This window comes from Corvus brachyrhynchos, unplaced genomic scaffold (assembly GCF_000691975.1).
Source record: "Corvus brachyrhynchos isolate BGI_N302 unplaced genomic scaffold, ASM69197v1 scaffold90, whole genome shotgun sequence".
Taxonomy (NCBI): domain Eukaryota; kingdom Metazoa; phylum Chordata; class Aves; order Passeriformes; family Corvidae; genus Corvus; species Corvus brachyrhynchos.
In genome coordinates, this window is record NW_008236932.1 from 1,464,993 (window position 1) to 1,480,604 (window position 15,612).

At 35.3% G+C, this 15,612-nt stretch overlaps 1 protein-coding gene across 2 annotated transcripts in view; it reads left to right on the forward strand.

Moving 5' to 3' along the window:
* SNX2 (sorting nexin 2) overlaps positions 1–15,526 on the forward strand; it is a 24,635-nt gene extending 9,109 nt beyond the window's left edge. The window contains exons 2-15 of one of the 2 annotated variants that reach the window (XM_017728298.1): positions 256–419; positions 1,565–1,631; positions 1,841–1,884; positions 1,973–2,114; positions 5,337–5,415; positions 6,608–6,683; positions 7,911–8,024; positions 8,252–8,345; positions 10,078–10,283; positions 11,303–11,446; positions 11,941–11,952; positions 13,993–14,073; positions 14,181–14,252; positions 15,025–15,526. In XM_017728298.1, the coding sequence (XP_017583787.1) occupies positions 256–419; positions 1,565–1,631; positions 1,841–1,884; positions 1,973–2,114; positions 5,337–5,415; positions 6,608–6,683; positions 7,911–8,024; positions 8,252–8,345; positions 10,078–10,283; positions 11,303–11,446; positions 11,941–11,952; positions 13,993–14,073; positions 14,181–14,252; positions 15,025–15,075 (1,346 nt within the window). In that variant the 3' untranslated portion in view covers positions 15,076–15,526. The remainder of the gene's footprint in view (positions 1–255; positions 420–1,564; positions 1,632–1,840; positions 1,885–1,972; positions 2,115–5,336; positions 5,416–6,607; positions 6,684–7,910; positions 8,025–8,251; positions 8,346–10,077; positions 10,284–11,302; positions 11,447–11,940; positions 11,953–13,992; positions 14,074–14,180; positions 14,253–15,024) is intronic. The other variant, XM_008629145.2, reaches the window with a different exon arrangement.
* The last annotated feature ends 86 nt before the right edge of the window (positions 15,527–15,612 follow it).

Below are 15,612 nucleotides of genomic sequence, written 5' to 3' on the forward strand. Positions count from 1 at the left end.
GACTACTTTAAAAGACTCTTTACTGAACAGTATACCAAAAAAAAAAAAGGCAATATTGATCTTAATTTAACTCATTCTGCGCTACAAGCCCAAAAGTCATATCTGGTTTTAGCTATATGTTGAAAAAATTTTCCTGCCCAAATGGGTGCTATTTATTTTATCGTTACTGTTTATCGTGCGTGTTTGTTATCTTTGTGATGCATATCCATCCGTGTTGCACAGGAAATTTATTGCTAACTCAAAATGTTTATCTAGAAGCAACAGAAGAAGTTTCGTTGGACAGTCCGGAGAGAGATCCCATACTTTCACCAGAACCTACTCCTGCAATCACTCCTGTAACACCTACTACATTAGTAGCTCCCAGAATGGAATCGAAAAGCATAACAGCCCCCGTGATTTTTGATAGATCCAGAGAAGAGGTATGCTGTAAACTTCTAAACTATGGAAATGTCTTATTTGGATTTTTAAGTTTTATTTTATTTTAAAATGCCAATTCCTAAATGTTGTTGCATGGCATCATTCCTTGATGTTTATTTTGCAAAAGAAGTTTAGTGTGAATTTGACTCATGAAAATACTGTAAGAATTCACTACTGAGGTGATTGTATTAGAGATATGTAGTGTGGGGATTCTGTTCTTTCAGAATAGATACTTTAAAAGTGTATGTATGAGTAAGCTGTGAGCTTGATACATGAGAAATGTTATTAATGTAAAATCACTCTTACTAAAGCCTGTTACAATTTCAACTTGTATTTCTGAAGCTGTTCCAGTTTTTAGCATTATCCTGCATGCTAACAAACAGTTAAGGGTAATCGTAGAGTTAACATTGCTATTTACATTTGATGTTCCAGTCAAAGCGTGGACATTACTGAATGCCATTCATTCTGGAGAGTTCTCTTACTAGGGCAGTGACTTTACAAACAAGATCTACCTGTGACTCGACACCTGCCACGTGATGGCATTCGATTCTGATTTTGCCCCCTTCAGCCCTGGTACTGTCCCTTTTGCCATGGCGTTTCTTAAGATCTCTCTTTCTATCAAAGTTACGTATAGTACATGAAAGATTATGAAATTCTGGAAGAATAGAACTCAGACAAGTATCAGAAGATTTTTGATCTGTTGCTTTTTCCTTCCCAAGCTCTTCTGCTACAGATACCGTTAACGAAAAGGAATGTCTGTCCTCTGATTAGAGACACATAGAAACATTGCAAATGAGAGTGGTTGTGAACCACTGTGTCTGCTGGTATTGTAGGTGAACAATGAACAGACTCCTAAATCTTCTATACCAGAAGCTTTTGCAGTAGGGCTTAAAACTGAGCTCACAGGACCATTTAGTTTGGAAAATTAGTTAGGATCGTTGAGGCCAACTGTAACTTAGCACTATCAAGTTTACCACATGAACTTTGCTGCAGTCACAGTCAGTGTTAGAAAGTATATTGACATTGGAGACTGGAAATGTTTCATAATTAGACAAGCATACTGACTTTTTCTCCTCCTTCCTCTATATCCTTATCCTATAATGTGGATGTCTGTTACCTTGTTAAATATGGTGTATCTTTGTCCTAGATTGAAGAGGAAGCAAATGGAGATTTGTTTGATATAGAAATCAATGTATCAGACCCTGAGAAAGTTGGTAAGTTCCTTGAGCCTAGAAATTCAGACGGTAGACTGTCTTATTCCTTGATGACTATTCTAAGATTTTAGCATGATTTCCTCTTCAGTTTTCCTTTGGCAATTTTTACTATATAAATGGAAATCTATTGAATGTATATTTTGGACTAAAAAGTGTATGACAGGATTACAGTACCTTGTCCTGGGATAAGTATTTTGATTTTCTTACAGGAGATGGCATGAATGCTTATATGGCATACAGAGTAACAACAAAGGTAAGTAGTGCAACAAAAATTTGTGAATACTTTGTATCATAACTGAGATGGATCAGTAATTCACAACAATTTTGGATTTTTTTTAAAGACATCACTTTCAATATTCCACAAAAATGAATTCTCTGTTAAAAGAAGATTCAGTGATTTTCTTGGCCTGCACAGCAAATTAGCAACAAAATACATGCATATTGGTTATATTGTGCCTCCAGCTCCAGAAAAAAGTATTGTAGGTAAGTGCAGTTCCGGTAAGGTGACTTTTAATTACTGTAATACAAATTACTTTTCTGCATAAGTACTGCTTGCTTCTTCTTAGGTGGTCCAAATATTCTTCATGTCCTGTATTTTCAAAAAGTTCAGGAAAGATACATAATGGCCTCTTCCTAGCTCAGACTAGTGTTAATAATGAGAAGGATGTCTCTAGTGCATGGCCTTGTGTTTCTTATCTATGATTCTTTCTTTGCTGTTGCCCTTCAAGAGCTGATTAGTCTACCAAAGCAAGGATATTAAAAGAAAGTTTATTTTTAAATTGAGCTGTTATCAATTGCCTGCAATATATAGAGCTTCATACATACTCCACATCTCCAATACTTTTGTTTGTTTCTTTTGATCATGGTGAATGCAAAACCTCTCATAAATTTTGCGAAGTTTTAATGCAAAAAATGACTTTTCAATAATGCTAGTCTTCATGAATGCCTTAAAGGATCAGACCCTTTCTCTGTGAGCTAAGAAGCATGCCTGATGCATTAAAACAACTTCAGTTTTGTGATCTCTAAGTAGTAGAAGTTCCTTCAAAATAGCTAAACATTTAAAACAGTAAAGCTTGTTGAAGACTTTTGTGTCACTCTTATAAATACGTGATTTGAATCTAGAATGTTGTTTGATATGTAAGCAATGGCGGGACTTCCTTTTCAGTAGTTTAGTCTGTAAAGATAATCAGAGCAGCAGCTTTTCATGTAAGTAGGAGTAGGTAGACTGAGTAGATGTAAGCAGCAGAAGGCTTGGAAAATTCATGATTTTGCTTCTGTGGAAAAGCACTGTGTTTTTAAGCCTGTGAGACTGAAAATTTGACCTGAATTTTTGGTAGTTCTTGAAAGTAGTTCTGTAATTCTTTAATAATCAGTTTTTTGTGTAACAAAAATAAGTTTAATTCCAAATGCTCACAGCATTTATAGAAATGGAATGAGGCTTCTGATCATGTCCTTTGGATGATACAACATTTAAGGCTTTTATGACAGTGTGCATTTACATGAAAATGTAGTGCTTGCATCACAGTCAAAATCAGCTTAGAATAGATTTCAGCTACCACTTGACCAAAACCAGCATAAACATTGATACACGGTAAAACGGTGGGACTTACTGCAGTGCGAGCAAGCACTGGCTGTCGCTTCAAAGCCCTGTATAGAGATTTTAAGCTACAGGTAGGTTGGGAAAACTCAGACTCTGTAGAACATTTTCAAAAGAGCATTAAACTCCCTCTTTAAAGTTGAAGTTCACAGGTCTTACTTACATTCAAGAGCATGTAGTCAGTACATTTCTAATTCTGGAGAAAAGAAGGACTTGATTCTAGGCTGTTTTAAAATAATGCATCCTAAAGCAGAGAGCTGACAAAACAGCAAAAAGTAAGATGACATAGTCTTTACATTAGGCATTTATATGTTTAAAGTATTAACACATGATGTCATACATTCAGTGTTATGCAGTGTGTGTTGTAAAAAAGTCTCTGGTCTGTTCGTTCTGTTACACTGTTGGTAACACCTGGAGTTTTAAGCTCCAGTTTTATTGTGGTGATGAGTGGTAGGGGCTGGAATTTTAGATCTTAGCTACAAATTCAAGTCATCAGTTACTGACTGTGGAACAAAAGGATAAAAATGAATCAGTGGTGAACTAGAATTGGACATTCATCCAAAGTACCTCACTATTTACATAAGCATGTATGAAAATCATGTTTTTATTTTTGAAGAAAAGAATTTGTTATTTCATGGATCTTTTCCTGTGAAGGGTTAGAAGAGTGCTTGGTCTACAGAAACAGTCTTTAGACTTACATTTGAATAGGCTTATATTAGCAGAGAAAGAAATCTGGCAAGATACTCAGAAATAACTGTCATTATCACAGGTTAGGAAGTCCTCATATGGGTTATTTGATTGTGAATTCAGTTTTTGCCTATGAACTTTTGTTCAAATTTCAAATACAAAGGCTCTTTTTTATTAAACTACAGGATTTCCTGCTTCCTGCAGTGAAATACTGATGTATAGTAATACTGTAATGTAAAAAGATGAGGCATGTGAATTACCTCAACTTTCCTTGAATACTTGAATCCTTGTATTTGAAGAAATACTCAGTTTTATAGACAAATTTATGGATTTAGTTACATTATGCTGTGTAGAATACTTTTGAAAAAAATGTTTATCGGATTTATTTTCATCATGTTGCAGAGAAGGGAAAAACTAAGGCTTCACTGAGAAATTAAGGGTTCCTTCTTGTTCCTGTAAGGCTTTGCTGCTTGTTTCCTCCAGGAGTTACTGTGTGAAACTTCTAAGGCCAAAAGGGAGATTGGGTGAGGAACTTGGGGAACTGTTGACCTGACAGATCAGTGGTACATAGTCAGAAACTCAGAACTTTTAGCTGAAGAAACACACAAGTAACAGAAAAGAAATCAGCTAGAAATCAGATGTCTGGACTGTATAGTAAAATATGTTTTCTGTTTTCTAGGAAATAAGAATAGTTATTAATGTTCAGTGTTTCATGGTGTTTTTGATGGGACTCAGGTTGCTAAACTCCCTGCATTTAGGTCTTTAGCATGAAAAATAGTGACTTCAGTCTTGACTATTTTAGAGTTCTGCTGTTGCTGAGGTTGAATGTATTTCCCAAGCCACAACACATCAATAACTGGGTGCCACTCTTGTCGTGGTCAGAGGAAGCACTGTAAGGCTGCATACGTTTTATTCTGCTGATTTTATTCTCCATTCGTTCCGTTCAGAATTTTCAGAACTTGCTGGTTTACCTTAGTTAATTAAAAAACTATTAGTTTTAGAACTTAAAAGAAAAAATAGTAGAATGGAAATAATGCTATTAAGCTTACCAATGAATAGGATTATAACCTGAGGACATGTTTCTATTCGGCTTTATATGGCTAACTGTTTTCTTTTTCTGAACATGAGTTGCCAGTAGGTCGCTGATTGTCATTTAGACAGTTTTCATAAATGCAAATTAACCTACTTTTACTTAACTGCTAGTCACAAATAATATGTTACAGGAAATTGAGTATTTCACAGAGTTGCTTCCACAAAACCATGCAGCATGTAGTGTTGATATTTTTTTATGTTCCTATGTTGTGTTTTTTATTGTAATTTGATTTGAATATGTAAACTTAGGTGAGCCTTATTTTCTAATCACATCAGTTATGTTAATGATTTATCTGTGATAAAATCAATATGATGCCATTTCCTTCAAGGCATGACCAAGGTTAAAGTAGGCAAAGAAGATTCTTCATCCACTGAATTTGTAGAGAAAAGAAGAGCAGCTCTAGAAAGGTAATGTGTGTATCTAACTAAAATTTATTTAGGCTCAGAATTACTTGTAATATACTGTATGGGTTCTGCAATTGGAACACTGGTGATCTGTACTTAAATGAATTCTGGAAACTGTATACAGCTGTCAAATTTTTGTGTAGAAATTGAATAATTCCCATTAATAACAGGAAGTGTAGCCATATTCATGACAGTTAATATAGCTAACTTGTTTCAGACTTAAAATGAAGATTGCAGAGATTCAGTAAGTAAAACTACCGTTTTCAGCTTGTGTAGACATTTTGGGTTAAAGGAATTAAGGCACTTACAGCAATATATTTGTTCCATAGCAAATCAACTGTTGGGCAGGAAGCGGGGTGAAGAGACCTTCAGCCGCTTGAAAGTAAAATGGGCTTCTGATGGTGTGCATTGATGACATTGATGTGACTTAATGAATTTTGGCATAAGAGATATTGGATCTCTGTCACCCAGCGCTGATACACAGCTGATACTGTTCAAGTATCTTTGTTAGGAAAGGGTCCTATCCCTGGTATACTGCCACGTTAACCTTAACTTGTACTTCATATGGAGTATGGGACAAGGAAAAAAGTTGAGCAATCTAATGTGTAAAATAGTTTTACTGCAATCCTTACCTTCTTTAGGAAAAAAAGTATGGATCTGGTGGTCATACCTAGTGGAGATGGATAAAAATTACGCTTGAGAATGAAGCAGAAGTGAGGAAAAAGAAAGGGAAGGAGTTGCTTTGAATTTTACTTGTGGGTTTATGAATCTTTTAGAACTAAATGGGTTGGACTGTAGTCTATCCAGCATATAAATAGTTTATACCTAGATCATGATCAACTCACTTCTCCAAGATTTCATATAATTCTAAAATAAATCAGCCAGAATTACCTGTAACAAAAAGCCTGTCCACTGCGCTGTACAAAAATGTTTTAACAAGCTCATTTTTTTTTTTCTGGCATAAACTGGCTATTAAAGGAGTAGGTCTTCACTCAGCTGTTGAAAATAAGAAGTATATTATTTTACCACTGTGCAACATACAGTTGCAGGCCCCACCTTAAGGACTTTCTGGTGTAAAGACTGTCCAGTGTTTAGTATGTTACGTTGTGGTATGGAGTGCATGGCCCTGTGTTATGTTCAGTCAGGCACATTAAATCTGTTCTGTTACCTGATATTTTAATTTTTAAAATCATAGGTATCTACAACGAACAGTAAAGCACCCAACCTTGCTACAGGATCCAGATTTGAGACAATTCTTGGAAAGTTCTGAGGTATTTACGTTCTTTTAACTTCTCTTACTTGTTTCTAGATATAGTAACCTACCAAGAAATATATTCACTTTGTTTTGAGATCTAATCCCCTAAATAAATATGAAATCCAATTGGACTGTACCCTTCACGGGACAGAAAGGCAGAGGCTACTTAGGTAATGGTGTGCCTCTGGCTCTGGTACAACTTAGAATGGTAGTGACAAAAAGCTATTTGTTGTATAGTGACTTCTCAAGCGAGTTGGTCTTTTCAGTTCTGATGTTACTGATTGTTAAGTAAGATGTAAAATCAAACTGGCTTGGAAGTGTCTTTCTTGCCTCCAGGAGTTCAGCTTGAGGTGTATTGGTAGGAGAATGTGAAGATGGTGGCTGTACTGCTGGCCACGCTAGGTATTTTGTGAATAAGGACTTCAGTCACCTGTACCTTTCACAGTAGTAAATATATTGTTAAAGATACATAATATCTCTTCATAAATGTGTGTAGTGGTTTCACTCTAATACTGAACTGTGTTTTGGCAATGTCAGTATCTTAGTTATACTAATAAGTCACAGAGGCCTCCCTACTGACAAAAGCATCAATAGATAACTTACAGTGGGTTTGTCAATGCTGCTGACAGACAAAACATCACATGAAGGGTAAATGGTCTGACACAGGGGCCACCTTGTATAGCATATTCAATCTAGCCCGAATACTAATATCAATTAAATTTAAAGTTTGTTAACTTAACTCTGAGGATTTCTCAGTACCTAAACAGATAACATGTTCTCTTAATACTTGAGGTATGTTCATGGCCTTATGTTGCAAAGCAAAAAGTCATCAACCTTTTATTATCAACATGCAGTGCATGTTTTGCATTACAATTAAACGTGTCACAGAATTTCCTTTGTCTAATTTGTTGTAAATCTATGCTTTTCTGTTCCTGTAGTGGCAGTTTGTTCATTGTAGCATATAGGTGGCCATTTAGGACATTTGGCTAGTTCATAACAGCTTTGGACAAGTGGTTTGTTTGTTCCATTTAAATGTAAAGATGTAGAAGAAAAGTAAATAGTCTATATTTTTAAGTTTTCCTCTTGAGAATGTAAAAGTAGTAAATTTGAGAAATTAGATTCCACTATATTGAAACACATAGGAGTAAAGAAAACACTATATCCTTTGCTTTCCCCCTTGTGCCCAGTTAAACCTCCATCCTTTTAACCAGTCTCTTTGCCCTTATTTGTCATTCAATTCCAGCTGCCGAGAGCGGTTAACACCCAGGCTCTGAGTGGAGCAGGAATATTGAGGATGGTGAACAAGGCTGCCGACGCTGTCAACAAAATGACAATCAAGATGAATGAATCGGATGCAGTAAGAGCTGATTTTTCGGCTTGAATAATGAGATGAATTAATGAGCCTCAACAATTGCATTTTAAAGCTGTAGAAGTAGAAAATGGGTTATTAATTTGCTTATTGGCTGGAATTCTTAGCTGTATCAGTTGACCACCCTGGCAGTACCTGGATAATTTGCTTCTTTAGAACCAGAAATGTTCTTGGTAATCTAATTTGTAATGCTTGACTCTTTCATCTTTTGTCAGTGGTTTGAAGAAAAACAGCAACAATTCGAGAATCTGGATCAGCAACTTAGGAAGCTTCATGCCAGCGTTGAAGCATTAGTCTGCCACAGAAAAGGTAACTTTACTTTTATGTAACTGCATGAACCTTAGGAAATGGTGATGAGAAACAAGAGCTCAGCATGTCAGAACTCTTAACTAAAGTAGTTGCGCAACATATTTTAGTGCAAAAATCTTCTAATTGTATCTTTTATTTTAAACCACTCTAGTATTTTTGTATACCTGTCTTTAATTTTAAATTTAACCGGAGTATCTGTCATTCCTAGAGTCACTGTAATGATTTAGAATTTTTTTTTCCCTTGCACAGTTTCATTACCACACCTAGCAAGTGATTCTACTACAGTAGACATCCATAAATTTATCTTCAGGTCTCATGGCAAGAGTAGTTTCTTTCCGAACAAAAAGTGGCTGCATAAATCCATTTAAACATCTTTTGGTTCAGTATTGCTCTGTTAACTGAGTTTAAGTGCTTACACAGGAATTTGTTATTCCTTATTTAGTCTGCATAATGGTATACCCTCAAACTACTGTTAAGGTAAACTTTTCTGGGAAGATAAGTATTCACAGAATATCAGCTTTTTGTTTGCTTATTTTAGATACAAGCAAAGCCTGCAAGTTTATATTGTAATAACCTGTGCTGCTTTTTGTCAAAGATGGATTTCTATCAGATTATTAAAAAAACCAACAAAACAAAATAGAAACCAAATCTAACAAAATCCCAAACAAACCACAATTTTGAATTTCTAACTTGAGGAAGACCGTAAGTGTGCTTTCTGACAATATTGTATTATATAATGTGGTGTCGCCTTCGACCTCCTCCAAAAGCACTTGAAAATGTCGTGAGCTACTTTCTCATAATTCTAATCAAGAATTATTCTCTGTAGTAAAAATATCTTTAGCCACCTATCCTCGAAGTAATGGAAAATGAAAATCCTTATTTACAGTTGATTTCACACCTTACAGATTTGAAGAAGTGTTGGTTTGTTGTTTTTTTTTAAGAGTTGCGTTTAAATTGTAAATGTTTTAAATATCTGAAGACAGTTTTCTTCTGCAATCACTTCTGGTATTCTGATGGTTCTGCAGGAGTAGCAGAGTTACAAACTAGCCTGTAGTAGTTTGGACTAAACGTTTGTTCAAAGGTACATGGGATTTGGGACAATTGCACCAGTATTTTTTAAGAAATAAGCTCAAAACTTCACTTTCACAGGTGCCGATATGTGAGGTTTTCTTTTTTTTTTTTTTTTTTTAATTTTAAGGCATATCAGAATGTGACAATACACTACAGTATGCACACATATAAGTTACTTAAAGTCCATAAAACAGTCCAACAGAAATAAATTCCACTCATGGGAGTGGTGGTTTTGTGAAAGGGTTGGGGTTTTTTTCCACTCTGAACTAAATGGAAAAACTGTGCTGTAAACCTGTTAAAATTGTTCTGAATTTGCTCTGTAGATGACTTTGCTTTTGTTTTGTGGGTTTGCAGTTTCTTTGAAGTAGGCGATTGGATAATACTGAAGTGACTTTTTTTTCATGTCTTTTGCTAGACAAAATAAGCATGACATTAATGGACTTGGCAAAGCATTTACTGATCGAGAGTTTTTTGTGCAGGAGTCCTCCTCCTAAATGTGGTTTCATTGTGATGACCTTGTGTATCTTATCGTGATCTTTAGCTTCTTTTTTCAGTTGGTGAGGTTAAACCTCTGCCCGATTTCAAACCTCTGCTCCACTGATTTATGCTGCAGAGTAATATAACAAATTAAATCGTGCTGAACATTACTCCTGTGTTTCAGAGCTTTCGGCCAACACCGCTGCCTTTGCTAAAAGTGCTGCCATGTTAGGTAACTCTGAGGACCATACTGCTCTATCTAGAGCTTTGTCTCAGCTTGCAGAGGTTGAGGAGAAGATAGATCAATTGCATCAAGAACAAGCTTTTGCTGATTTCTATGTGTTCTCAGAACTTCTTGGTGATTACATTCGTCTGATTGCTGCAGTAAAAGTGAGTACTAGGAGGAAAAATACCGATTTCGTGTTTAAAATTGCATTCCTCAGCTTACAGATTTAGGGTAAATGAATGTGTGTATTTGCTCATGTAACACAATTAAGTTTCTGCCTCATGTTCTAGCTGAATAAAGTGAAAGCGTTCATGAATTATTCCAATGATAAAAATGTGATCAAAGAATAAAAGTGATCAAAAATGTGAATGGAGTGGTAAGATCTAGAGAAAATGCAAGTCTACTTTGAGCAGTACTGATTGTGTACAGTACTTGGGGATACTGTACTGTGTCTAAGCATACTGTACATGTTTATTTCAGATTACTTACTGTTACAGTAAGCATACATAAATGTTGAAGAACATAATTTGGTATTCTATATTTGGTAGATAGCCAGTAATGTCTTTAAATAAGAAAAAAATGCAATTTGTGGATCTACATCTCATTAAAGAAAATATTCGATTTAGGTGTAAGCTATGCTATACAGCATGATTAGGTTTAGACATGAGAACAGGTATCTGTGAATTATGTCCAGAAATACCTTTGAACTTGCCAGGTTGTTGGAAGTATTGGGGTTTTTTTACTTTTTTTCTCTTTTTTCTTGTTTTTTTTAATGTGTACTTTACTTCTACTGCCTTAGTACATTGCTAACAAAAACGTCTTGCTGAAAATGCATGTAATCCATATGCATGAACAGTTTGCTAGCATCTGCATTTAGAGAATTGTCTGCACAATAGAGCACTACATAGTGGTTTTTTAGGTTGTGTTTTGATAGAATGAGGGGCATAAAATGATTTGGAGCACTGAAGTGTCTGCTCTGAAAAGGGTTCTTGAATAGCCTGTTATTTGTGGAAGGTTTTGAGCTGTGCAAGCATGATGTCAAGTGGATACAATACATGGTAGACACACTAAGGTTTCTTGGAGTATACTACTCTTTCCACCTTTATGCTGGAATTATTTTTTCCTACTGGGAATTAAGATAGCTCTAGTACTTCCAGTTTAATAAATTTGTCTGTTCTCGCAGGGTGTGTTTGACCATCGAATGAAATGCTGGCAGAAGTGGCAAGATGCTCAGGTCACTTTACAAAAAAAACGTGAAGCTGAAGCAAAGCTCCAACTTGCCAACAAGCCTGATAAATTACAGCAAGCTAAAGATGAGATAAAAGAGGTAATGTTACCAAACGTTATTTTGGACGTCAGACTTTGTGCATTGGCTCATTCATTCTGCATTAATGCTGCTTTATACCATTTTTACAAATCATTTACTTGCTGTTTCCTGTATTTACTGAAATTGTTAAAAGAAATTTACTTAAAACACTGAATATGTGCAATTTTTACTTACTGTAAGATCTGTAAGACAGTTAATACTGTCTCTACAGAGTGTGGGAGATAGGAGGGTGGGAACATGGACACATTAATGCTTTTAACTGTTAACAGCTCACTTGAGTAGGCAGAGGAACATCTCTTGGTCTCTAAAGCTAAGATGACTTGGGTAAATCCAGAAAAGACAACTAATAGAGAACTATTCCCATGTTTTGCTTAAATATGCAGCTTTTCTACCCATATATATGTGCATGTATATATGGTGTAATTTCAGTAAAAATAAATCTAACATGTTGAAGTGTCATAATTTATACACTTTTTCTATCATGCTTCACTAAGGAAATTGAAGAGGTAGGACAACTTAATTATTTAATGCTTATGCATTCTAAGTATGCTCTAGTACTCTCCCATTAAATAATGGAAGAACATTTATTGCAAATTTCAAGCTCTTTTACACAGTTGCTTTGTTTGGCTTCCTCATTGGTCACTAACCACATGCTCCTTTGTTCTTTTTGCCCCTTGGTATATTTCACATACAGTATTGAAATTACTCATTAACTTGATTTTCTTTTCCTTAAAAAAGTCTATTGTTTACTGAGAAATCCTAATGTTACTCTTGTGTGGCCACGTTCTTATTGATTGCCTCTCCTGATGTCACCCATCCATTAACAATAAATTTCCTGATTACTGGTAGTAGTGGGAAATAGAGATCCTTTCCCAGTCACAATATTAAATAACTGGGTTTTTTGGGAAGTTATTACTTTTCCTGCTTTATTAGAGAAGGCTTTTAGTAAACCCACAGTTTAAATGTGCCAGTTGAAAGTTCTTACTGCCACTGAAATGTGTTCAGAGTTGTTGAATTCTGTAATAGTGGACCCTCTGGCAGAGGAATTGCGAAGTGAAAGCCTGAGCAGCTCGAGCATCATGCATGACTCGGTTGTTTTTTGTGCATAAAGGGACAAAGGACACTCCTATAAATACCTTCTTGAATGATGAACTTCTCCTTGTCAGACACTATAAAATGGCAAACTATTATCCAGTGGTAATTCACATAGGACCTGGGATTTGGGCATGATGAAACTGAAATGCTGAATACATTAGGCCTGTATAAGCTTTCACAGAAATCTCAGGTACCTCTGTTTGATGGGCGGTAGGAAAGCATGGGCAATCTTAATCTACTTTTCTTTACCTGTGTTTTATACTATTTCAGTTATGTGATAACTCTTCAGGCTGATCTTCCATGAAGGAGATGCTATTATGACTTACTAAATAGCTTCATAATGTATATCTAAAAGGTCAGTCAGGGGACTGTGAATAAATATAAACTAAAAATATAAATATGGAGATGTTTATTGGAACACAGATGATGTTTATCTCATATCACAGTAGAAACTTGACGCCAGATCACAAAATGTTTTTGTGAATAAGTAGCACCACTGGATTGGTAACAGGAAGACGCTGCATTGAAGCCTGTTGCTTCCCTGGTGCCTTTTTCTGAGGAAGATAAATGTTACTGAATGTATTTGTTCTCTTGACTCAGTTAATATGTTGAGATGAACAGATACAGTTGCTAAGTATTTTCAAAGCACTGCTAGCTTCTCTGTGGGGCTCGCCCTTTATCTACACAACTATCTTAAATTTAACAATGTAATAGGTATGTAAAAGCAGTTACAGGGCAATGTGAATGCTGAGGATCCCTTCTTGTCTAGCTGGATGTCTTTTTACAGAAACTAAGGAGAAATAACCTAGTGTCATATATTGTTATATGAATGCCATGCTCCCAATATGGCAAAACCCCATAAGAAACATCTCTTCCTCTGAATTTTCCTCTAATGATCTTCTTACCTGCAGTAACTTTTCTACTCCTGCTTTCTATGAAAACAGATAAACACATCCTCAGTAGTTCATTCGCAACAGAAATACGGTAGAGATAATCATATACTTGACAGGAGGCAGAGATGAAGATTTACTCATCTCTTCTGGAATTAGAAAAATACAGAGAACTAACTTGAGACTCTTCCAAGCTTGATTGGACAGGTTTAGGTTCCTTTGTATGACGTGTGTAAAGGGAATAGCAGATAAAGCCTTAGAGATGCATTTTATTTTCTAAAGAACATTTTTTATATGTTATCAAGTGTTTGTAACAGCAGTACTAAGCTATATTTACATTTTGTCTACAGATAGCATTACCTTAAAGATACCTTTGTTGTAACTGATCTGATGGCATCCTGTAACACAAATTTGAAATTGTTATTGTAAGATTTTCTTTTAAATAGGCCAAAAAAATCAAATAGGTCCTTAAGTGACTATCAATATGCTAAAAAAATTCAGATACTGCTAGACTGAATGGACAACACAAAATCTTACCTCTGTATGTCTTTCCTTTGCCAGTGGGAGACAAAAGTTCAGCAAGGGGAAAAAGATTTTGAACAGATCTCCAAAACCATTCGCAAGGAAGTTGGAAGATTTGAGGCATGTATAATTTTGTCCAAGTAAATAACAGTTCTACTGTAGACAATACTGACATTTCAAGTAAAATTTATAAAGAGGTTAATATGCCATAATTTATTTATTAACAGAAGGAACGAGTGAAAGACTTTAAAACTGTTATTATCGAGTACTTAGAGTCGTTAGTGCAAACACAACAGCAGGTAAGATAAATTTTAAGTTTTGTACAAGTTAATATTTAATACATTCCATATTAGGTTAGTTAGAAAAATACGGGATTTAAGCACAGCAGTTCCTAAAACATTAAGAGCTACTGGTCTGTACTGTGTTGGTGAATGATTGCAGTTTCCCAGCCCTTGCACAGCTGTAATTCAGGGAAGTAAGGGAGAAGCTCTCCTATGGATATGGGCAAGCAGAGGGTCTTGTCATCTTCTCAAACTGAATTAGTACTTTCACTTAGAGATTGGAGTAAATTGTAATCAGTATGTACTTACACTTACTGAAGAGACTTGGATTCTTAAATGTTTATTGCTCTTTTTTAAAAGTACAAAATATTATTGAATATTGGAAAGCATTAAAACAGTTTCCAGTGTCTGAGAAGTAGGCCTTGTTATCAGAAAAAGTCTGGACTCTTTCTTCTGTTCATTGCAGGAATATAACCCTTCAGCTTTGTTTAATTAAAAAAACCCAAAAACCAGTATCCTTAGAGATAAGAATAAGTGACTGATCTTTAATAAAAATCTGTATGATTGTATTCTGTAGCATTGTGTTTAACACGTGGCAACATATCTACAGCTATGAGCAGATTTGTGTATTTATTACTTGGTTTTTTTGCACTATGTAAATACATGAATGAATAAGTACCTATGTTCTTACTTTATATCACAGAGGCAAGTTTACTGCCAGAGGAGGTAGGTATGTGTTGTATTTTCCAATATTTAGTACTTAATGAGTGATTTTTCCCTTTTCTTCAAGCTAATAAAATACTGGGAGGCATTCCTACCTGAAGCCAAAGCCATTGCCTAAAAGAAGAATATTCCAAGTGACAAGATACTCGGGATGTTTGTCCTGGATAAAACTAAATTCCACAGTGAAATCACTTTAAATCATCTAAATAAACCACTATATATTTTATGAATTAACATGTGGCTTTTTTTATATACCACAGCATTTTATTAACAAGCTGCATGTCCTGACCCTCTTTGAAGTGGACTGTGGCATGATGTTCTGCAATACATTGCTGAATTGAACACTATTGTGTCTTAATACTTGCACTAAAATGTGCACTGCAAGGCCAGAAAGCTGATATTTTTGTTCTTTACAACACAATGTTCTGTAGTATGTTTACCTGATCTTTATGAAACAAATTTAATTGCATTGATTAATGTTCACTTAAACATTCCTGTACAAAATCATGTTTTTGTGATTACAATAATAAAGGGATGTACCTTGTGAAACATTAAACGCTCTGGGTTTGTATCTATAGATACTTACTGGTGTTCTTGAGAGTACGGTTTAGAACAAATTGAGATGTATCCAGGGCAAACCCAACATTTAGTAAAG